General features: G+C 34.8%; 1 protein-coding gene across 3 annotated transcripts in view; it reads left to right on the top strand.

The window, feature by feature from the left end:
• LOC149081684 (cell adhesion molecule Dscam1-like) overlaps positions 1-25,583 on the top strand; it is a 174,460-nt gene that overhangs the window by 111,238 nt on the left and 37,639 nt on the right. For all 3 annotated transcript variants that reach the window (XR_016193327.1, XM_089237084.1, XM_089237085.1), the window contains exons 5-7: positions 1,067-1,184; positions 10,212-10,390; positions 17,657-17,929. Coding sequence is in view for 2 of the 3 variants with exons in the window: in XM_089237084.1 (XP_089093210.1) it covers positions 1,067-1,184; positions 10,212-10,390; positions 17,657-17,929 (570 nt within the window). In the remaining variant the exon portion in view is untranslated. The remainder of the gene's footprint in view (positions 1-1,066; positions 1,185-10,211; positions 10,391-17,656; positions 17,930-25,583) is intronic.

The raw sequence follows: 25,583 nt of genomic DNA, 5'->3' as shown, positions 1-25,583 counted from the left end.
AAACAAATGCACGGGAACTTCTAAAAAAAATCGTTAAATCTAGAAATTCGTTAAATCTGAGTTCTTTATATCGGAGTCCAGATATTTAACATGTATCGTTTGGGGAAAAAATTCGTATAGAAAGTGTAATAATAATAATAAGTTCTTTGCCATTGTTAAGGTATCCGACTACGTAGAAAACGTCCATTTGGACGAAAATATCGATTTTTATTTCATTTCATTTTATATTTTATGAAATCCCTGTGAGTTATGATTCCAAACCAGGCCCTTGTTTTGTTTATACGACGCTTAGATTGAAGTTACGTCCACTTCAGTGTTGCATTTTTACACGCAAGTAATCGGTGAATAAAAACTTTAAACGAATTTTACGAATACCTTTTTCCAACATTTTATTTGAGCTTGAAAAACGATTTCTAAAACTTTATTGATTGTATCATTACAAAATTTTAAAATGGTATTTTGTCATATATTAGTGAGGTTATGCATCAAAATCTAACGTCTATCACATATATTTTTTGTGTAATTAAACTGTTTTCTAGACAATATGTAGGATGGAATTTCAAAAAAATGACACTAACATTAACCGAGTTGAGAGTGTAACTTATGATCATACCATACAGCCCTTTAAATATTAGCTCATTATCTGCACCATTACTATCTGATTACACTGTAGAAATACAAGAAACATTTCATTCAATAGAATTTTTTTTTCGCAATAGCGCTTCCAATATTACACGAATTTTGCAAAAAACTTGACACATAACGACTTTTTCATAGAAAATGACATGAGTAGTAAAAAAATCTTATTTTTCTTTTCCCCATTTCAAGACAAGTTCTATCAAAAAAAAAATGTCATTAATGCTCATTCCAGAACCGTTTTATGGAAAAGTACTTTCGAACGTAGTCGGATACCTTAATCGCTTGGTATTGATTGTACATATATTACTAATAAATGATTCTTAATTCATTTGGATTGCTGGAGAGTATAATTTTTTTTAAACTTTTCGTTATGCATTTTGTATCACTTTTCAATTTTATAATTTTTTTTTTAAATTCACTTGCCCAGAACCGCATTCCTCAACACTTCCAAGATTCACCTTCAGCAGATCTCAAATACAAGCTGAAGAGGGTTCTTCTGCAGAACTACCATGCGTTGCTCAAGGGAATCCACCTCCGTCATATCGGTGAGGAAATCTTCCATTCCATTTCAAAATGATGAAAAATCTTCCTTTTTTTATCCTCCATAGAGTCAAGAGGAAATTTGTACGTAACCACTTGGGATTTACTGTATTTTATTTATTTATTTACTTTTTGGTGAAGAATATTACTTACTAAAATCGTCGAAATTGAATTTTTTCACTTTGGGAATTCATAAAATATCCGAGTACTTCCAATAACACAGTGGTAAACGTTTCGGCTGATACTCACTTGTTGCGATTATTATTTTCCTTCACAATCATTGTAAAGTAGTTTGAAGCTGTTTGGTTGCATTCATATTATCTTATTTCGTATTGAATTTTCAAATGTTTTGTGTTTAGCTGTTATTCAGTTTTGCCGGATTAAAAAGTTTTTTTCCATTCACCTTCAATTCAGTACCGCGACGATGAAATTATATTTTATTCAGCTCAGATTCACTTCCACCAGAATGAATCGTAGTTATTGGGCCTAGGATTTCTAAACTTTTACATATTCTCTATAGCTTTTGGCATTTGTCAATATTTTTATGTGATAGAACATATTTTAATGATTTTAAGGCATTATTTTGCATTTTTAATAAGAAATATATTTTTTTTCTTTGTCATACCATTTTCTACTGAAAGACTTATACAGGGTCGAGTGGAAAAAAAGAGGGGATCCCGGTGTTCAGAAACATCTGTACATTCGTCCCAGTGACCATACCAATCCCTCCAACCTAAGCTAGAGGTAGAATGTTACGAAGCAGACTTATCTTCAAAGGTTTATCCTCAAGGTTTCCTAGTGATCGTTCAAGTTCTCCTACCACTGTCCTTTGCCCCTCATGAATAACAGTGAATTGATAACGCATAACATAATTGATTAGCACTTGACATAAATGATAAATCAATAGTTCAAGAAGAATTCCCATCTCTCTGTCTTGGATTTCGGAAGCAAAAATTTGGTAGGTCGTTTTGCCTGTATGTATTATGAGTTCAAGACGAAATATAGTCGAACTTCGAAAAAATACAGGAAAAAATATTTCGGACTAAACGAGTTTAATTAACCAACAGAATAGTGAATTCACTACGTCCAACGTGAAAAATATAAAATTCATATTCAAACCTAAACAAATTTGTCTTGATTAGGTTTGACTATACGTAACAGCCATTTTAGCATTGAGTTCGTAGATAAATTTGCATAAGAGTGAGACGTGTGATGAGAGGTCTATACATTCGATAAATTGAATAATTTTAGTTCAAACAACTAATGATGGTTTAAAATGGTTTTAATTCCATTAATATACACTCATTGCCATAAAAATTCGCGCATCAAGAAATAATTGTGGGATCGAAACGAAAGTTGGCCTGAAGGTACATGTCGGGCAGATATGCAAATGATTAGACATGCAGCGTGATTGCGCATTGCGTAATGCCACCAGAGGGCGGCGTTGAACTTCGTTCTCTCTGGAGTATAAAACAGGTAAGCAGAGCTTGCTGGAGTGTATTTAATCGTTTGCAAAGGAAATGCTGACGTAGACATGCCGTTACGCCGCCGTCGAAGACCATATGAACAGTTGCCAGAGTTCGATAGGGAAAGAATCATCGGGATGATGAAAGCTGGGTGGTCAGCTCGGCGAGTAGCTCGTCAACTAGGCCGTTCTGATTTTACTGTGAGGAGGTGTTGGGACCAGTGGACAGAAGAGATGTCATTTATATACGGCGATCAGGTTCAGGACGCCCTCGACAGACCAGTCGTCGAGAAGACCGTCACATCATCCGAAACGCACGCGTAGAGCCAACTGCCTCATTGGCCTCTATCCAGACACAGGCAGCAGCTTCACTACGGGCCCCTGTGTCTTCCCGAACCATCGCAAGGCGCCTGGCAGAAGGACATCTGGTATCGCGGAGCCCATTACGTGTGCTGCCAATGACACCCACCCACCAACGCCTCCGTTTGGAGTGGTGTAGAGCACGACGGGATTGGACTGCAACGGAATGGAACCAGGTCGTCTTCAGCGACGAATCGAGATTCAACTTGAGCAGTGATGAGAATCGTGTTCGTGTGTGGAGGCCCCGTGGTGAACGCTTCAATTCTGCCTTCGCTTTACAGCGACACACCGCTCCCACAGCTGGTGTTATGGTATGGGGTGCCATTGCTTACGATACACGGTCACCCCTAATATTGATCCATGGCACAATGACAGCCCAGCGGTACGTCCATAACATCCTTCAGCCACATGTGTTGCCACTCATGGCAGGGCTCCCAGGAGCCATTTTTCAACAAGACAATGCTAGGTCACACACAGCAAGGATGTCACAAGACTGCCTCCGCCACATTACCACCCTTCCCTGGCCTGCTCTATCCCCAGATTTGTCACCAATCGAGGATATCTGGGATCATTTGGGACGGCAAGTTGGACACCCTACGAGGTTGGTCGAACTAGAGGCGCATTTACAGCAACTGTGGAAGGAGATGTCTCAGGACATCATACGGAACTTGTATGCCTCAATGCCCGCTCGTATCGCATCGTGCTAGAGGGGGTACAACAGAGTACTAAAACTTCTGCTCATCTGTACTTTTTTCTGCAATAAATGATCCTTTTTCTTGGATTTTCTAATCACTTACTTATATCAACGTAGTACTTACATGTGTAAAATTTCGTTTCATTTTGACGACTTCTTCTGGGTGCGCAAATTTTTATGGCAATGAGTGTATATATTCCTTGTTTATAGATTATTTCATTGAAACTATCTTTATGGGAAATTTAAGTCACTTTTCTTGTTTTATATAGCATATTTTTGGTTTCTTAGGGCATAAATGCATTTTTACGGAGTATTTCAACCAGTTTTTAAGTCAATAATCCCAGCCCAAGTGGTTATATTCACCTGTGATTCAGTTTTTGGCCGATGTAACGTAGTTTATTCAGCTCTTATTTGGTTCCGTACAAAGTAAATGGTGCATTCAGCTGCCCATCAATTTTGGGACAATGAAATTATATTGCATTCACATTTGATTCGGTTTCACCAGAATGAATTGCTGAATAATTGAAAAAAAATGTCGGAAAAATATTTTATGCAGCTACTATTCGATTCCCCAGGAAAGAAATGTTTCACGCAGTGACAATTCGGTTCCACAGGAAAGAAATGTTGTATGCAGCTAATCTCTCGTCCCGTAAAAAATAAATATTTTATGCAGCAACAATTCGGTTCCACAGAAAAGAAATGTTTCATGCAGTTACTATTCGGTTCCACACAAAAGAAATATTTTACGCAGTGACAATTCATTTCCACAGAAAAGAAATGTTTTATGCAGCTAATACCCCACACATTCCATAAAAAATAAATATTTTATGCAGCTACTATTCGATTCCACAGAAAAGAAATGTTTCATGCAGTTACTATTCGGTTCCACACAAAAGAAACATTTTATACAGTGAGAATTCGGTTCCACAGAAAAGAAATACTTTATGCAGCTACTATTAGGTTCCACAGAAAAGAAATGTTTCATGCAGTTACTATTCGGTTGCACACAAAAGAAACATTTTATGCAGTGAGAATTCGGTTCCACAGAAAAGAAATACTTTATGCAGCTACTATTAGGTTCCACAGAAAAGAAATGTTTCATGCAGTTACTATTCGGTTGCACACAAAAGAAACATTTTATGCAGTGAGAATTCGGTTCCACAGAAAAGAAATACTTTATGCAGCTACTATTCGATTCCACAGAAAAGAAATGTTTCATGCAGTTACTATTCGGTTGCACACAAAAGAAACATTTTATGCAGTGAGAATTCGGTTCCACAGAAAAGAAATACTTTATGCAGCTACTATTCGATTCCACAGAAAAGAAATGTTTCATGCAGTTACTATTCGGTTCCACACAAAAGTTATGCAGTGAGAATTCGGTTCCACAGAAAAGCTTCATTCAACTTCTGTTCTACCCAAAAAAGAAATATTTTATGCAACTACTACTCGATTCTCCAGAAAAAAATGTTTTATGCAGCTACAATTCGGTTCCACGCAAGAGAAATGCTCCAATACGCATCCCATTACTTTTGAGGCAATGAAGCGTTGTTTTATCTATCTGTGATTGAGTTCCATGATGATGAAATGCTTTTATTCAGTTGCTATTCAGTTTCGTAAGATTGCAGTTGTATTTACCTGCGCCCCATTTTGATGTAAATATGTTTTATCAGCTGTTATTCAGTCCAGCGCAAACAAAAATGTTGAATTCAGATGCGATCCAGTTTCGTGAGAACGAATTCTTATTTTTGCGCACCAGCAATTTGGCTTTGCACTGATGAAATATCGTTTCAATCCTCTTTCATAATATTCTGCTATAAAAATAATTACGTTGCATGCATATAATTCATCTGCTGTCTCTCGGTTCAAACGGTCCAGCTATCGAACAATCATTCCTATTATTTCTCAAAAATAACTTAAAAATGTCTATAAACAAAGATCAATCATTTAATTTCTTTGTTTTCTCTCGGCAGTATTATGTGGCGCCTTTTATAATCACTCCCCCCCCCTCCTCCTTCCCGGGAGTAATTTTTCAAAAAAGTATGAAAAACGATCCAAATAACAAATTTGCAAAAAACGACGATAACCTAAGAGACATTATAACTCAAAATTTATGTACTTTCAAAACACTTTCGGACCCTCCATTCGGGGACATATATATCCAAATTTCCCGTCATCTTTCAAGCAAAGAAGTATGCATAATTTTTTGAAGAACCTTACGTACTACTATCAAAATGCCATATAAAACTCGGAAAGTTTCGGCCTTTATTTATGTCTTATCGAAGTCCCGAGTTTCAAGTTTGCAGCTCTAATGTCAGTTTGATAGTTTCGTTCAACCTAAACGATGAATGAGATTCAAAGCCTACGTCATAAACGATATGTGTTCCGATACAAACTATCAACGGTTGTTAGAAGAGCGAAATAAGCAAGGGAAAAAAAATGGAATGTTTCGTATTTTTTTGTTCTTTTCTTAAAAAAATTCCACAAAAAAAAGAAACAAAAAATGTGTACACACACACACGCACCATCCGTAGACTTTTTCTATAAAAAAAATCAATTTGGCAGAATTCCCAAAGTTCTTTTTCTCAGCCAACTGGTTCCTGGTAGGATATAGAATGTTTTTCCAGCGATTCCTTTGGCAAACCTCCGCCTTTCAAAACACCATCTACAAAAGGCGGTAAAACTGGACTCTCACTTCACCATTCTTTATTCGACGTCATTCCTTTCGCATGTTATTTCTTTTCATGTTTCAATTTCGACCATTAACAGAGAACAATAAAAAAAAACAAGGATATACGGATTCAAGTATCTCTACCGGATAGTGGTCATTTTCTTTACATTAACGCTAGCATACAACCATCGCCTTCGAGAAAACCTCCATCGGAAGACCCAATCGAGCAAAGATCACGATCTTTCTCATCTTATCTGATTCTTTTAGATTGTGACCCGGATGGATAGCATTCGTTTTTATTATTATATGCATTTCTGTATTCCCGAAAAACATATTTTTGTATTTTGCTGTTAAAGATCTGAATCAGAATCAAAAGTTTTCAATAAATGGCTCACGGGCCACATGTAGCCCTCGAAGTTTTTGCTGAAGCCGAAGAAGGGGGGGGGGGATAAATGCTAATTCGATTAAATAATCGACGTTTCGGATTACCCAAAATTCCAAAACGAACACGGCTATACGCGTTTCAGAACTATATAAAGTTCCTTCATCAGTAGCAGAAACAAAGAGAATATTGAAAAAAAAATCCTTATAGCGGGAGTTACTCGTTGTTGTAGACAAGAGTCAAATTCAAAATGAACCGGCAACAAAAGAGCAAGAGGACGGAAAAAAGAAGAAAAATGGCGGAGCCAATCACAACCGAGAACGTGATAGTGATGCTGATGGAGAAGAATAATTTCAGAATTAATGAGAAAAATAATTTCAGAATTAATGAGAAAAATAATTTCAGAATTAATGAGAAAAATAATTTCAGAATTGATGAGGATCAGATCATTAGTGACAGAAAAAAGTATTTCGTAATTCATGGAAAATTAATTAATTAAATTCGTGGTTATCGGAAAATATTTCTATAATTATTGGAAGAAATATTTTCAGAAAAATGATGAAAAATATTTCCAGAACTATCGAAAGAATTATATGAAGGACTACTGGAAGAAGCATTTTCGAAATTGAAAAAATAAATAAATAAATGAAAAATTAAAAAAAATATTTTCAAAATTATTGAAAAAGCATTTCCAAGAATTATCAAGAGAAATAATTTTATAGAAGGGAATAATTTCATAATTATTAAAAAAATTATTTTTAGAAGTAAATATTTGCTGATGCAAAGGGGGATGATTTCGTTATTGATAGAAAAACTCATATTTAATTTTAAAAAGTTCACTAATGATGAAATTCATATTTGGATAAAAAAATAATTCCAGAATCAAAGAAAATTTCGATTTAATAAAAATCTCGGAATAAATAAAATTCTGAAGTAATATAGGGTCTCCGTTTGACTCGGAGCCCTGGGCCTGGTTGGGTCCACCGGCTAAGATGTCACTGTATGATTTTAAATCGCACAATATGACTTTTTAGCCCTCGCGTTTCATGGAAATGTTTTTGGCCCAAAAGTCTGGAATGTTGAAGACGCCTATTCAAAATCATTGAATGTTGACGGTGATACTGTATTTGTGCATTATGAGCATATGGTGATAGAAAGTAAACAATTCTTGAACTGGATAATTTTCAATGTATTAATTAATTAATACCAAAATATATGTATATGATCAATTTTCTTCAGAAAAATTTAAAGTACAGGGTGATTATAATTATACTTCACGTACTCTGAGCAGCTTATCCGAATACAGCCAAATTTTTAGGACATCTTAATGAGACAAATAGGGCATCTCTTTCGACCATAGGAAAGAGATTTATGAAATAAAAAGAAATAGTTCAGTTTTCGACAACCATGTGGAGAAAGTGGAGCTTTTTAATTGCATTTCACATTTCCCCATGGTCCATGTAGCGGATACACCATGTTTTAATGGAATACGTTTACCAGAACGGACACTGCATAGGTCTCAGCATTTTCTGTATACTGGCACTGCTCAGACCAAAGTAGCACCCGTCAGTATACTGAAACTACTCAGACCTAAGTGGCACCCGTTCTGGTCGACGTATTCCATTGAAACTTGGTCTATATGCTACATGGTCCATGGGGAAAAAAGTAGAATTTCAATGGAAAAGTGCTGCATTTTCACATGGTGGTCGAAAGCTGAACTATTTTATGATATCCGAAAAAAATCGGATAAGCGGTTTTTGAGAGGAAACTACTCAGAGTACGAGAAGTGTAATTATAATCACCCGGTATACATGTTATTATAAAAATTTGAAATTCGGAACTGAAATAATGATCATTCAAACAGGGAAAAATAGCTTACGATGCAACTAAAATATCAAGTTATAATAATATTAGTATAGTAAATATTTGCCATTGAAGACAAATTTATGATTTAGGAGAGCGATTCGAGAAGGCTTTATATGATGGATGTTTACGGATATGAGCTCAAAACAATCAATATTTATTCAAATCAAAGAGATTTATCTCTGACGTAACAATATTTCTCTTCATGGTTTCAGGAATTTGTTGACAGCATGTGGAAATTTCGATTTTTCTTCCTCATTTACGTTACCATTGGAATCTAATCGAAAACACAGCGAATGTGGAAAATAATCTTTTCTGAGTGTTTTTTTATGGATCGGCATAAAAATATTCATGAAATATTTGAAGGGATTTTTCAACAATGCTTCTTATATTCTCACATAAAATACTCTTTATATGGATATACTTATATAGTAAAACTCGATTACAACGACCTCGTAACGATACTTCCGATATAACATTAATAAGTGGCAATCGGGATGGATTCCTATGGAGAATATTTGGATTCCATTGAGAATAACTACACGGTATCTTGCTCATAACGTCGATGAAAAAGCATTTGACGACGCATTTTTCGACGTTTCGCTTCCGTTTTTATGGCATTTTCCCTGAAAATTCATAGAATTAATGTTCATTATATATTTGTCTGTTGTTCCATTGACACTAAACGTTGAAAAAAAATTTAAGTGTGTGACGGCAAGAAGAAGTTTTAGAAGTTTCTCGGCATTCTTATTGACATTACCCATTGGGCATTCCCATATTTTCCTATAATTTTTCCTTTTAGTTCACAAAAAATGCTCAATTTCTCCAAATAAGAGTATTTTTAATTTTCGATCTGCAGTAGTAGTATAGAGAATTGAAAGTAATTTGCAGGATTTATAAAATGTGTTATAATGAATATGACTAGAAACATAAATGTTTATTTTACATTTACGACATGTTTATTTTTTTGGTAATGACATTCCTCAGAAAAAAAAAAGAAAATCTCCGTACAACCTCTAGGCACTGTATTTCTCACCCACTATTATTTATAAGCATTATTTTTGGCATTTTTCCTGACAATTGGCAACATTTTTGGTGAGAATCGGCGATGTCTAGTATTAGTTATGCTAATTTCTTAAATTTTTTCGATCAAATGCTGTCACCAAACCATAATGAAATAACATTAAATAGCATAATGCATCAAATCAATTAATTAATATAACGATCAATTAATTAACACAATCAAATATTGTGCTATTTCAAATCAACAATCAAGTAGCACACTATTTAATTGCGTATGAATATTTTTTCCCACAAGAAAACAGTCTTGAAAACTACAGCCTGGGCTGTAACGACACCTCGATTACAACGAAACAATTTCGTGGAATCTTCGATGCACCGCGTTTACTGCGTAGTTACAACCGCGTTTGACCGCGTATAATTGAGTTGATAGTATCAAAACATTATCTCATAAATATAAACACCGAAAATATCACCAAGTATGATTGTATTATACAGATATTAGAGAAAATAATATCCATATACGTAGGTAATTATGTAGGCAGCACATTGATATCTAAGAATAATTGCTTTTCAGGTGGGTCAAAGAAGTTGCCGGTGTCTTGATGCCTGTGGATGAAGAAGCTGGCAGAGTCTGGGTCAAACATGGCACTCTGATATTTTCGAGAACGGATCGCAGTGATGCTGGTCAGTATCAGTGTATCGCTAGAAATAGCATCGGCGAAAGAAGAGTCGAGACAGCATTCGTTGTAACAGGTAAAATGACATAATTTCATAATTTAATGGAATTATTCTTTATTCTATCATATGCATCATAATTCACTACTAACTTTGTTAGGGAAACTAACTTCGCTATAACTAAAGTTTTACATTCTTGTTATGATTTTAGCCTTACTAATGAATGTCAATTAAGCAGTGGTGTGTCTGAAACTAACCACTCAGTGGAAAAGGAACTACTGCAATTTCCGTAATGAAGCCGTGGCTTATAAAGTTAATTTTCAGCTCTTGCGGCTAGTTCGAAGCTGCGGCCTATACACTAGAGTTTTTTTTTTCTTTTGACCGTGAATACGTCTTTTAAATCATCTAATGAGGACCATCTAATTTTGGGAGGATTCCCAAAAGTTGCATGACGAAGTTCTTTTAAACGCTCGTATCTCAGGAAATATCCAGAATATATAAGTGTTTGCGATGTCTGCGGTAAATCTCATTATGGCAAATCCAATGACACCACTCTTGTTTTAATACCTCTTCCGATCTGGGTACTAGCCCCGCGGCCATCTTTCGTAACGAAATTGTTATAAAAGGCCGAGTCATAGTTAATATGTAAATTATCTCTAATTTTGGCGCAAAATAAGGTGCATGTGAGAAACAAAACGTGATGATGACCGTCAGATTTGCTGAAATTAATAATAACGAAAAAAAAACGGAATATCTAACAATAAATAAATACGAGAAATATCTCAAAATTGAAAAGAAAATCATTAGAAAGTTAGAAATAAAGCGAAAATAATTGCTTTAGAGAAACTCATAGAATTCTTGCAAAAAAAAAGAAGCAAGATTACAAAATAAGAAGAAATCTGTCTTCAATAGAGATTTATAAATATATAATGTATGTTAATAGATGGATAATTTATTCAAAATTTAATAACGGTTAGTAATTAACCGTCGGAATTTAGGATTGAAAAAAATCTAAATTTGCTTGATAATAAAGCAATTACTACTTTTTGCATTTTAAATATTAAACAGCCAAAATTGTCGACTAATAAGAAATATGATTTCCATCTCTGTTAATATTAATGGGCATTATGACCAGTAAATATTCTTTCAATTATTTCTACTATTCTACATTTTACCTCTTTATCAAATGAAACAAAAGCAAAAATTCCGTATTTTTTCCTACATTTTTTTAATTGCTCATGGTACAGACTCTAGAGAATTCCCAAATTATTTTAATTATTACATCAATAAAATACTTTATCTAATTTTTGAAGATTTTCAGATCTTTGTTTCGTATTATTTTCTAAAAAAAGAAATATTTCGAAAATAACTTGGATAAGAGGTCAAGCTATATCTTATATGCAAATTATCTAAATTTAGAGCAAAAAATGAAATAAGGTGCATGCGTGAAACAAAACTTGATAATGACCGTCAGATTTTCTTAAAATAATGGGAGAAAATAATAATAATGAAGAAAAAAAAACAGAATAACTAATAATAAATACGAAAAGTATCTCACAGTTTAAAAGGAAATCGTTCGCAATTTTTAAGAAAGCGAAAAAAATTCGAGATGAAAATTGTTAAAATGCTTGTAAGAGTTGCTATAAAGAAACACCTAGAATTCTTAGAAACAATTGATGAACTAATCTGTCTTGATAGATAGATAAATCTATCTATCAAGAATAGAATCTATCTATCAAGAATAGAATCTATCTATCGTCTCTAGAATCTATCTATCTATCGTCTATAGAATCTATCTATCTATCGTCTCTAGAATCTATCTATCTATCGTCTATAGAATCTATCTATCTATCGTCTCTAGAATCTATCTATCTATCGTCTATAGAATCTATCTATCTATCATCTCTAGAATCTATCTATCTATCGATTCTAAAGACTTGATAGATAGGTATTAAAAATTTTATTTTCGATTAGGAATCAAATGTCACAATATTAAACATAAAAAAAATTGAAAAATGGAAAAATTGAAAAATAGCTTGATACTAAAACAATTTATGTTCTTTTGCTTTTTAGTTTTTAAGAAGCCTATAATTGTCGAATAAAATTTAATTCCATATACACCTATGTTTAGGCATTCGCATCGGGCTATTTTTCATAAAACGTTTTCATATAAATCTTGGTATTTTAGTAACATAAAGACATTCCAACATACGGTGCAAACCAAGGATTATCGTTTCCCAGAGGCAACGTTTATTTTTGAAAAGCGGGAATTTTCGTTTCCCGATGCGAAGGTGTTAATAATTGATGTTGCCATTATGAACGATGAATATTCCTTCAATCATTTTACTTAAATCGTATTTCTTTATATCAAATGAAACAAAAAAAACAATTTCTCTTATTTTTTTTCAAGAGTTCTATTCCTCGTTATTCATTTCTGAATTGTTCATGATATAGCCTCTAGTGATTTCATAAACTGTTTTAATGACCACATCGGTAAAATATCTTGTTTAGTTTCCAAAGATTTTAAGATCTTTATATATTTCTCATTATTTACCAAAAACTAAATATTTCAGATAGAACTTGGATAGCAGTTCAAGCTATATCTAATACGCAAATTATCTGAAATTTAGGGCGAAAAATTAAATAACGTGCATGCGAGACACAAAAATTGATGACGACCGTCAGATTTGCTTAAAATAATAAGCGAAAACAACAATAACAAATAAAAAAAACGGAATTCCTGATAATAAATACGAGAGATATCTTAAAGTTCAAAAGAAAATCGTTAGAAGTTGGTAGAGAAAAAACAACGATGAAAAATGTTGAAATGTTTTTAACAGTTGCTTCAAAGAAACACCTAGAATTCTTAGAAAGAAATGAAGAAGAAAACTGTCTTAATAGATAGACCTTAGGCGATATATTTTACCCTGTAAAAGGAAAAAAAAAAGGATTCTTAAAAAGGGGGGGGGGAAGGAATCCTTAACCAATATTTTTCATGAATATTTCATAAATCACTTGCAATATTATTCTCTGAATACTCGCTTTGGGGTAAATATCAATGCAAGAACTTTTTTGTTTTTTTTTTCGCTATTTTCCCTTTTTCATCCTGTTTGCTTACTTTTTCCTTTCTCCTTTTTTATGCGTTCGCTACTTTAATGCGTTCCTAAAGTATCTCATTTGAATTAATTCGTGACAATTATGTGCATATTTTTATTTTTTTCATAGCCTAATTATAAGTTTTTTTTGTGTTCGTTTTTTTTTTGTTTGTTTTAATGTGCCCTGGGTTTCGATCACGTACAACAAATAGTATGATCTGGAACTATAAAAATATATTGGTTCGTATTTAGTTGACTATTGCGGTGGTATATTATCATATTGACGGCTATATGCATATTACGATATCGGTTTTTGACCACCTGGCTAACAATATCGAAATCAGAAATCATCTCAGTATGCTCTTTACAAAGGGTGCACAAAATCTGGTCCGCCAAGATGTTTCATTACACATGCGGAAGGTATTCCGGTAGAAAAGTGACATATAATCTATATCTAGGCTGACCATATTTCCTTGATAAAAATACAGGATCTCAGAATTCATACCAGACATCTCACGCTATCATAATAAAAATGTCAAAATCACGATAAGATAACAATTACAGCCAAACGAATGGTCAAAAATCGCCAATGACACAATTAGTCTATAGCTAGTCGCAATGAATTAAATGTAATTCATCAAAACAAAATTTTATACTTTTGATAAATACATGACATGAATATGTTCATATTATGAGAGGTAATTAGGTAAGAGTCATAATTTATCGTAATATAATCTATAAATTATGAAAATATTCTTAATTCTTGATTTCAGCGAAGAATAAAAATTCAAGCAGGCGTCGTTGAAAATAAGGTAAAAACACGGGTCGTTATGTCGGGAAAAACTCCGATTTGCAGAAATTATTCGGGCTTGGCTGATGTCGATTCGTGAAGGGGCTGGCAATCCTTGTCCAATGTCCTATTGTGCTAACGTGTGATACATGGCTATATATAGTAGCTGTACTTAGCTTTTACTTTTTAATTTTAAGCTGTACACCACCCAGGCTTTGTCGACGACATTCGTCAACTTCACATACATAAAAAAATCCTAGATTAATTACAATATATAACGTATACAAATCATGATGACATAAAAAAGAAACAGGGTGGGAAGCCAACTGCACAGTGAACGTTCGCTGAGGGCTTTCAAAGCAGGACTTGCTTAGGTCCAGCTTGGTCAGGGGAGTCTGACGAGTCTGAGTCTTCGAAGTATCGCTGATGTCTTCCTGCCAGCCTGGCCGAGCGTCTTGGCTCCACAGCGATGGTGCTGGGAATCTCCTCATCCAAGTCCGGTCCATCTTAGCCTTGTCTGGGTTTTCTTGTCGGCTCCGATCTTTTTTTATGCATTGGCCATCAATGTCGCTTCCATGGCTTCCGAGGGAGCTCTTAGATGGAACTTTTTAGTGTGTCGACAAGATGTGGCATTATTGGATTAGCTGCATGTGACGAGAGAAGAAAAAAACGAAGAGAAATTTGAGAAAAAAAACTTAAAATTTTATATTAGACATACGCACGTAAAGTTTTTTCTATTAAATTTTGAAGAAAAATTAAATAACTACCGCATCGTGACTGTGATATCATGGGTTGCTACAGCAAGTGTGCGCATAATTATTACGGAACAATATGCCAACTTGGCGAGCACGCCAAATCATGTCTTTTCTTTTCGGATTTTCTTTGTATAAGATCGGACAGGGATCTCCAGCCACTACATGAACTGGCCGATTTCGGGCTTAGGCAGTAACATATGCATATAAATAGAATTTTACACACATTGAAGCATACATACACTATCTACCAATAAGTATTTGGACACCTATGCAAATGACGATATCTGCGGTCCTGAGATACTTCACGCCCTCCGCCGGTATATATCGTGTAGGAAACAACATCGGCATTAGTCACATGCAAGATGCCGCGCAGTTCGGAGCTCTCTGATTTCGAGAAAGGTATAATTATCGGGTATCACAAAAATGACCGATCCTTAAGGGACATATCTAGCGAGCTGAAGTACCCAAAATCGACAGTGTCCTATGTGATTAAGAAGTGGAAGTTGAGCTGTGATTGTCGGAATTTGCCCCGAGTCGGCAGACCAACGAAACTGAGAGATAGAGACCGACGGGTGCTGTCCAGAGAAATTCGGAAGAACCGCACCCAACTGATGGCCCTCATCTGCGAGGAGTTTCAACAGGCATCCGGGAGAATTGTTTCAATGAATACCATCCGTAAGGAAACACATCTGATTGGTTTTCATGGTCGTGCTGCTGCCCATAAGCCTTTGATCACAAAGTCCAACCGCGTTGCTCGGTTAATGTGGTGCAAAACACATCGAAATTGGACCGTAGATCGGTGGAAACGGGTTCTTTGGAGCGACGAATCAAGGTTCACCCTCTACCGTTCGGATGGCAGGGTCTGGGTCTGGCGTCTGCCTGGAGAACGTCTCCTGTCATTCTGGCAGGAGACGTGCCAACAGTCAAGTTCGGCGGAGGTAGAATTATGGTCTGGGGAATGGTATGGTCAAATTATGGCCTCCTGGTATGGACTGGGACCCTTGGTCCCCATTCATGGTAAGCTCAACGCCGATGCCTACTGCACTATTTTGGATGACAATGTGCTTCCTACGTTGTGGCAGCCCAGACCTGAACCCTATCGAGAACCTCTGGGACGAGTTGGATCGCCGAATTAAGGGGTGTCCTACCCGTCCAAAATCGGTGAAGGAACTGACATGTCTTCTCCAAGCCGAGTGGAAGAAAATACCACTAGCCGTCACACAAGGACTTGTGGAAAGTATGCCCCGGAGGGTTCACGCTGTAATTGCCTCTCGTGGAGGCTCTACCAACTATTGATTTTGAATAAAGTTAGTTTTTCTTTTCTATCACAGGTGTCCAAATACTTATTGGCAGATAGTGTAGAAAATATTGATAAGCGGGGAAATGGGTGCAAAAAAACAGCGTAATTTCACAAACAAACTCCTGCTATTAACTCTATTTTTTTATATAATAATTTAGTTAGATCTTATCAAATTCAGTCAAACTCAAATAATATCGAAGAATCCGCAAAACTTTGTCGTTATAACCGAGGGGTTGACGTATTAAAGCAGTTTTAAAAAAAAAAAAAAATCAGATGCAAGGATGACGTCACTCTCCTCTACCATACGAAATATTTTTAACAACTAGCTGTTGCGACAGGCCCCCGTCATTTGGGGGTGAGCAAAGTTAAAATGACGGCCCTGTGTTGCGAAGATGAATTTGTGGAATCTCTCAATCTTTCCATGGAACTCATGTACGGTCCCGTTCAGTGCACACGAGCTCCAAGGAAAGATTGAGAGATTGGTTGCCTTTGTAGTCTAGTGGTCTAGGGCGTGGGTTCGATTCCTCGCAAAGGAAGTTGGATTTCTCTCTTTCCAAAAATTCATCTTCGCAACAGCCAGTTGTTAAAACTTTCGAATAAAATGAGATGCTATCAAATGCCGTGTCTTAAGTTGTTGTTTCATCGTGATTTGGATGACCATATTTGTTATCAATAGAAAAGAATTAAGGATCATAAATACGGGACATCGCTAATTTTCGCCAAAATGTTGTTAATCAAAGGCGAAGTCGCCAAATATAGTTAATAAACTCAGGTTGGCGAGAAATATAGTGATACAGCAAATCTGCAGTGATTTGAAATGTATTTCTCCGAAGTGAAAATTAATTATGTAAGATCTTCATCTCCTCGATTGCAGTAAAACTTAAGAATTAAAGTAAGCTTCGCTGAAAAATGCTCGAAATATAAGCAGGACATTTCTATAAGAAAAGTCGGGAAGTACAAAATCACGGGAAAATACGATAATGTCCCGTATACAGATTATATGAATGAGGAGGAAAATAAAAAAAGATGCGTCAAACATGTAATGTCTTTTTTTTTTCAACATCGGGCATCATTGCGTTATAATTTGCTCTAGTTCTAGAAAATTCTTTGATTCCTTTTTATTGGAAAACGTCATACACACGGAAGCTAAAGCGATAAAAGAGGGATAAAATGTGGTCTTGTGATTTCGTGGATGTTATAAGCAAAATTCCGTAATATTATAATTTATAGTAATGAACTGGAGCTTCAATTATTCATGTTATAGACGAGATTTCGTAACAATCGGGATCATTATATAACCGAGTTTGACGGCATTGTTGTTACTTTTTTTTTATATAAAAATCTTGCTGCACATTTGTATGTTAAAAAGATCAAATTTTGTTTTTCGGTCATTTATCTTTTTAGCTCCTCTTTTGGTGAGTCTTCGACCGCAACGTTTAGAGCTGACAGTTGGTCAAGAAGCGACATTCAGCTGTAACGTATCTGGTTATCCCGTTCACGAAGTCTCTTGGATTAAAGACCGCAGAGCGATTTTGCCAAGTGACTCAAGAGTTCGTTTACTATCCAGGGACGTTCTCCACATATCTTCTGTACGTAGAGAAGACAAAGGAATGTACCAATGCTTCGCACACAACGATCAGTATTCTTCTCAAGGAGCAGCTGAACTGGAAATTGCTGGTGAGAATTCCCATTTCAATAATTGATAAGAAGCATCGTATTCTGAACAGACTTACGTCTGACACATTTCACGCATATTTTCTTTAGATTATCTAGTCCAAGGACTTATCAGAACTAACGCAAAGAATGAATATTTCTCTTCTATGACGTTCACGTTCATTTAAGTGGCATTACATTTGATCTTTCTTTCTTTCGTAATTGTAGTTATAAAAATATTTATGGTATCACGAATGAGCTTTATTTCAGATACATTATTTGGGCAAATTTTGTGCAAAAAAAAAAAGTAAAAAAACTGGAAAATAACCGAAATATAAAACGGTTTGCAGGATTAGCATCGCTAGGTCACGGGAAATTTTTTGACAGAAAAAACTCAAAAACAGCTTATAGGTGGCGCTGGTATGAGCGACTTCGGTGGAAAGATGCGAATGAGACGGTTATTAGAACTTGTTCTCCTAATCCACAATCATTTCACCGTTATAAACCGTGTATGTGGACCTACTGCACTCCACCGTTGCTGGATTTGTGGTTTGCAATGTGTTATTGCCTGTGGTGGTGGTCATGGGAACACATGCTGCTGTAATAAACGGTTTGGAGGAATTCTGCTCTTTATTTGCGTATCTTTTCCTTGACTTGTATAGCCGGTATGTCGCACTAATACCGGCTATTTTTTTTTTTTTTTCATGCCTTAAAAAAATTCCCGTGACCTAACACTGCAAACCCTTTTTCATTTCGGTTTTTTTTTCCGGTTTTAATGAATTTTCAAAGTTTATACGGACTTTTTGCCCACCCTGTATATAGTGATAATTATTATCTACAGTATTTTTTTTTTCTGAGAAAAAAAGATGAAATAGAAATATTATGGAACTTTTATTACAAATATATAATCGATGCAAGTAAAACGTGACGAAGATATAGAAATAATACATTTTGCTTTAAATTTACTGTATTTATTAAAAATATATGCTAAATATTATAGTAATAACAATCATAATACCTCATAGGTATTAACAATATTAATATACGATAAAAAAACACGCATGCAACAAAAAATGTTTATAAATTACAATTCCAGTTGTTAAATTTATATAATGGTGAAAAATTATTTAAAAAATGCAGAAATCAACCTCAAAATCATAATGATAATTAGCGGCTTTCACAAAGAAAATAAAATTAGTTAAAATAAATAATAATAATGGTGCGGTAGTTTTTTTTTAATTTATCTTAGGGCATCCATTTGCATATATTTTATATATATTTTTTTGGATTTAGGTTAACGATGTATAATAATAATTAATATTGTAATATAATTATATATATTCACATAAATAATTAATAATATATAGTATTTTTTATTTTTATACATATATTTTTTTATAAGTATATAACATCCATATTTGTGTTATGGGCATCTTTTTTCAGCCAACACCTCGTTGGGCATTTTGCATGTTGTGGCATTGTATTTGTATACGTTTCACAAATACAGAGTGGTTACAAATAAACTGACACTTCTTAGCTTTATTATACTGACACTACTTCGACCTATATAGCGCCTGTTGTGACGGACGTATTTTATTGAAACTTGGAATATACGCTATTTAGACCATGGGAAGAGATAACTGCGATAAAGAGAGTCACTTTTTCATCTGGTGGTCAGAAATTTATATATTTTTCCTTGAATCTTTCTTCTGACCCCTATGGTTCATATATTCTATACACAAGTTTAATCCTAATTACTCCATCAGAATGGGCGATACATACGTCTGAGTAGTGTCAGTTTATTTATAATTACCTTGCACAAAGTGTACACGTAAAATAGAACAATTAAATTCATTTTACGAAGCATTCTTTTTCTTTATAATGGTCTATCATACTGAGTGTATTGAAAAATTACAGAAACTTTTCCGAAGAAAAACTATGTTTCTATCTTTTTACAACTGAAAAAACACACTATATAAAAGATACTATAAAAGTAATCCCCTATCAAAATGTCAAAAGTTACATCAAAGGGCTAAAAAAAACTTCTACGATCCTAGACATACTTCTTATTTCAGTTTCCAAAGAATTGCTCCAGATCTCACTGTGTATCTCTTTTATTTTCTATCTCTTCACGGAAAAATGTGAGAAAACTTTTAATCGAGATAAAATGATCCGAGTTATAGTTACAAATAAGAAAGGGAACACATCCCCGTTGAAATATTGCGCTATTTTATTTGGCCGGTTGACAAAAAGCTTTGGTTAGAATATCGGTTATCTGTATCGGGAGATTTGCCAAAAAAGAGTGTCAATAACTACACGATCTAACTTGAACCTACTTGGAATTAATATGCTGCCCATATTCACTAACTGTTGGCTATCAATTGGACACATTCTACTGGAGAGAGAGAGAGAAGGCTGCCTTATTCAAACAGCTCCGGAAGAGCTCGTTTTTCAATATATTATTCAGATATTAAAAATTGTTTCCAGGAATTTGTAAAGGCATACCTGATGCGGAAGATCCAGATGTTATTGACCTAAAAATACCCTGAAAAATTACCATAAGAAATGGCCCAAAGATCCGAAAAAATGCCTAAAAAATTAAATGAAACATTCTCAAAAAATGAGAAAACATTATATTAAAAATAACAAAACAAATTTGTTTAGAAACTGAAAGAGATATTATATTGACTGCAGGTATAAGACAAAAAATTATTATAGTATATATTGAAAATCACATTTATATTCGCAAATTAGATTTCATCAAAAATTGAAATTTTTCAAAGAAACAATTCATAATTTATGAGTGGGTTGGAAATTCTACAAGACGAAATAGAAATTTCTGAAAAGACGAGATAAACTTCTCTCAACATCAATAGATGTTCTTGGGATATTTGGAGTGGAGGAGCGGGCTTAGATCTCACCGTGATCTACTCACAGGGTTTATTTCTCTTCGATTTCAAAACTTTAAGACGTTCCCATAAATACATCAAAATTTTTTCTACAGACAATAAGTCCGCTTTTTCAAGTGAAACTTCTATAGCGACATGAGAGTGAATTTCTGTGAGGAAGAGGAAACGCATCACAAAAAGTTAAACTCTTTCTTTTTCCTTTAACTGATTGTGTGATTAGAATCCGAGAAACAGATGGGCTGCGGTGGTGGTGATGGTGGGGGGTATGTCAATAGAGATACGGTCATGTGAGTAAAGTCGGGTGGGGGTGGTTTGGACGTCTTGTGTCAGACATGTCGGGCCAACATACGTGTAAGTTGTTTTCAATGCATTTTTAAACTTCATTTGACATAATTTATATTGGCATATCTATAATAATTGCAAGTTTTGGAAAATTCGTGAATCTAGTCATGTTATCCACAGGCGACCTCTATTTTTTTGGCTTTAGATGCCGTTCAGCTAGACTGTGGAACAGCCTCCTACGTGACTTCGTTTCTGCCTCTTATGCTGGATCCGTTTCTTCCTTGGATGATTTTAGCTTTATACCTTATATGAAGTGTTTTCTATTTGATTTCTTACGTTTTTAGTTTTGAATCTTACTAGTGTAAGCGCAAATTGTGGCCTCAGAAATCTTATTGAATCATAAATTTCCTGGCATTGATTCTAAACTTTGTTTGTCATCTATAAAGGAGGAAGCCAGTGATGAAAAAAAAATATTTTGTTTGAAAATTTTACTTACTTGTTATTTTGAAAAGTTTTCAAAGGTTGACCATTGATAATTTTTGTCGCACCAGGGTCATTTTCTGCACACAAGGACTAATTAGACCGGGACCTACAATTTATTGCCAATTCCAAACGGCAGCCTTTTTTTTTATACTCACTGAGGATGAGTTGGTGCTCCAACCCCTCGGTGTGGGACTCTCTGTGGTAGCAATATTTTTCTGTGGCGTTTCTGTTGCACCTGTGTGTCAGGAAAGTTTCTGACCAGTACGAATCGGGTATCGATTTCGCGACACCTCTAAATATCCTTTGGAACTTTAGGCGAGTGTCTTATTTACCTGGGTTATCTCACTCTTTCTAAAGGTTAAAAAATATCCTAAAAAATCCAAAAAATAATGCCTTAAAACTGAAAAATATTGAAAAGTGCAGAAAATGCAAAATACGCAAATGCCATCAACATCCGGGCCCTGCCGATGAGCCAATATTAAATAAATAAATAAGATAGATTTTTTGAATCTTTCGTTTTATAATGATAGATTCAAAAAATGAGAATATGAAAAGCTTACGATTTCGAAACTAAGAATCTCAGGGTGAGAAGTTGCTGATGAGCTTCTGGAAGGAACGACAAGTTTCGGGTAAATGAAGTATCTGGGTGTCAGCCGATTTCACTTTCAATAATGAAGACGCACGGCAGCATTTCTCAAACACTAAACACGCATGACTAACACATTAAAAATACATGGAAATTGAAGGAATCGGTATATTTACTTGTCAATTACGGAAAAGTTATTATTACGAAGGATGCGTTTTTTTTTTTTTTGGTACAGGGAAAAAATTTAGTTCAAATTTTTGTCAATGGTGGGAAATGCACTAATGCATATCAGAGAAACTTTCTTCAACCTCTTCTGTGTCCGTAAAGTTCAAAAACTACAGCTGGTGATTCGTAGCTTTTGCTACAACAACTTCACCAATACTGTTTCATCCACCAAATGTCAAAATCACAATGAAAAGCTTATGTAAAAAGCCAGAAACATTGAGAAATAAGCTGTTAATCGTACGCTTCCCATTTTATAGGACTATGGTTTACGTATTTTGTGATTTGCTTTCGTGCAGATTTCCTGTCTGTCGACAGAAATTTGGACTTTGTTTTTCCTGGACCAAGAAAAATCCCTTTTTGTGAGAATAGCTTTTTAATTTCTGCAATTTATAAGAATTTTTAAACTATTTACGAATTTATGGGACAGCCTCTACATTAGTACCGCACATATACAGACACCATACATTGTTTACGTGATGAATGTTGAAAAAGGTGCATGTATTGTTTAGTAGAAGTGAAATCTGAGTAAAGTGACATTTCTACAACTAAGGGGGAAACTTTCTACAAGAAAGGATGATACGTCAGAAATTATTCCGTTTTTTTTAAAGCTCATGCTGTCAGCAGAAACTACATGTTGCTCTTCATATTACCCTTCTTATTCCTTGGATCTACTGATGTTTGAAACTAAACCGATTGAATCAGTATCCAACGAATGTAGATTCGTAAATTTAAATTTAATTAATCATGGAATTTTTTTTTTTTGAACTTCGTTGTTTAATCCAAGTAATACGAGTCTTTTATGAGAGGTTAATTCTGAAGTCCCTAAACCGTGATCTGTGGAAATAATCAATGCTGAATATGGGTATATACGTCCTACGTACATATACGTCCTTCAATGCTGAATATGGGAATTAGACTTTGTCATTCGTGGATTTAGGTTATTGAGTTATTGGCAAAAAAAAAAACAAATAATGTCTCGTACCCTAAGATTCTAACACTGTGGTATAGTTGAGTGCAAACACCATAAACAAGTTTCATAAGGTTTAAAACAAGGCAGTCGTAGACGAACTTATAAGGTTATTGTTACGCAGTCATTAAACCATATAACATTGTTGAGTGTATTATTTGGGAGCTTTATTGGACTGAGCAAACCCCGTGCACATTTTATATTATTACTACCATTTCTATTCGTTATAAATATAACATATAAGGATGAGTTGAAAGAGAGGGCGCGTTTTAAAAATTTATTTGATAGTAACTTTTTATCCGAGGTCGTGAATGTTCTGCACCTAAAGCGTAAGATGTCGAGCTTGCACGATATTGCTTGCTTTAGAATTAGAATCCATAGTTCTGCCAAATTTTCCATGGCCGTATCATCGAGGTTTTGCTATCTCGAGTGAACTCTCTTGAGATATTTGGATTCTGTGGTGTTACCTACTGTACCATCTCCTTCGCAAGAACCATACAGTTAAACCACTTAATAAAGAACACCCACAAGATCAGACTTTTTGTGACTTGAATGATGTTTGCCGCAACATTTCAAAATACGGCATAATTTTTTTGAAAAATAAGAATAACTAAAATGCATTATAATTGTTGAACAATAAGACAAAAAAATAATAATTTAAATATTTCAAACCAAATCAACAGAAACTGCTGTAAAAATAGTCTATATCTAAAACAAAATTTCTATTGGATGAGTTGGTTGTATTAACCCACCTTCGGTAAAATTAATAAATTATCAGCAGGGCAAAATGTATATGTTACGGTAAACATTGAAAAGAGAGCAATAAAATAGGATATTCCCGATATCGCCTTTGGATTCAATCCCACACAAAAGTAATCATTTATCAATAGTTATAAAATATTTTCTTTGGTTATTCCATTTCAAATTTAGAAAAAAAAGAAAAGAAAAAAATACATATTTTTCTAATCCCATTTCAAATTCAAGTGTATCATCTTCCATCTGTAAATAAGGTATATCAAAGATAACCGTATTCCATCCCGAGAACTGCTGTTGTCATAAGAATAAAAAAAAAGACATTTGATCTTACCAAAAATGTATTATATTCTCTAACTTAAATCCCGTGTTTGCCGAAATAAAATGGACAATCATAATCCGTATCCTCCAAGAAAATGTCTCTTCATCTTTCTAAAAATAAGACAATTCTTTACCTCCTTTCTCTTCTCATACATGAAACAACGTCATTCAAAGACAGACAGAGAGTTTAGAAGACAAAAGTTTCTCTCTCTGACCGAACACATTTCCGAAAACGCTCGAAGCCTGAATCTCGAGTAAAATGTATTCCTTTAGACTAAAAGCTCGAGGTCCAGATAAACATTCCCCCCGTATAATAAATGAGGCATTTCCTCTCCTACGAAACAGACGGAGCGAAACTCCACCTTTACACACAATTCCCATTCGTCCACCACCGATTTTCTACCACGAAGAGATGCCGAACTTTTGTCGTTTAAATTATGGGTAACGTTTTAGAATCTCTTGAAGGAGAACAAACCTCACAGAGAGACTCTCTTTTCCACCAACTGGAGAGTATTAACCTACCGTCGTTTATCTAAAGTTTCTACAGTCGTCATATTAGGGGTTAGAGGGCTCCGTTTTCCATCCAAGAAATCTCCGACATCTGCTCTCGGCAGGAGACAAATGACACACACGCCATTGAAAAGAAAAAAGTCTTTACTACTTATGCTGCAGAACAAAACGAAACTAACTCTCCTTCTCTTCCTAACCCTAACCTCCCCCAAATTTAATAAGCTCCATTTTCCTCTCGTGATTGCAAAGACAGTGGCGTATGTGTGCGTGTTGTGTTTGCGCGATCAGTAATGGTTCAGCAAAAGACGTGGGGTATGAGGGTGGAAACTAATGCACCAATGGAATTAGTGTAAAAGAAATAATCAATCACTGCAATAAATGGGTTTAGAGGATAATTTTGTTGTTGTTGTTTTTGTTTCGTGCTCTTTCTGTGCTTAACCATTAATTTCAGTTGAAACCTTATGGGTTTTTAAAAGATTCCGAAGAGAAGAATATTTTGTTTCTGCTAAACAATATCATTTTGAGGAGCTTTCGGTCGAAGAAACGTTTCTCTCTCCATCAATAACATGGTTTTTGCCTGTTGTTGATGGCTCTTAATAGGATTGCGTATGGTGCAATATGTCTACATGACATATCTAGAAT

The sequence above is a fragment of the Pholcus phalangioides genome, unplaced genomic scaffold (assembly GCF_987345545.1).
Source record: "Pholcus phalangioides strain wild (caught in Gottingen) unplaced genomic scaffold, Ppha-v1.0 ptg000009l_1, whole genome shotgun sequence".
In the NCBI taxonomy this organism is placed as follows: Eukaryota; Metazoa; Arthropoda; class Arachnida; order Araneae; family Pholcidae; genus Pholcus; species Pholcus phalangioides.
Note: the sequence above shows the minus strand (reverse complement) of the source record. Positions and strands in the feature narration are given on the sequence as shown.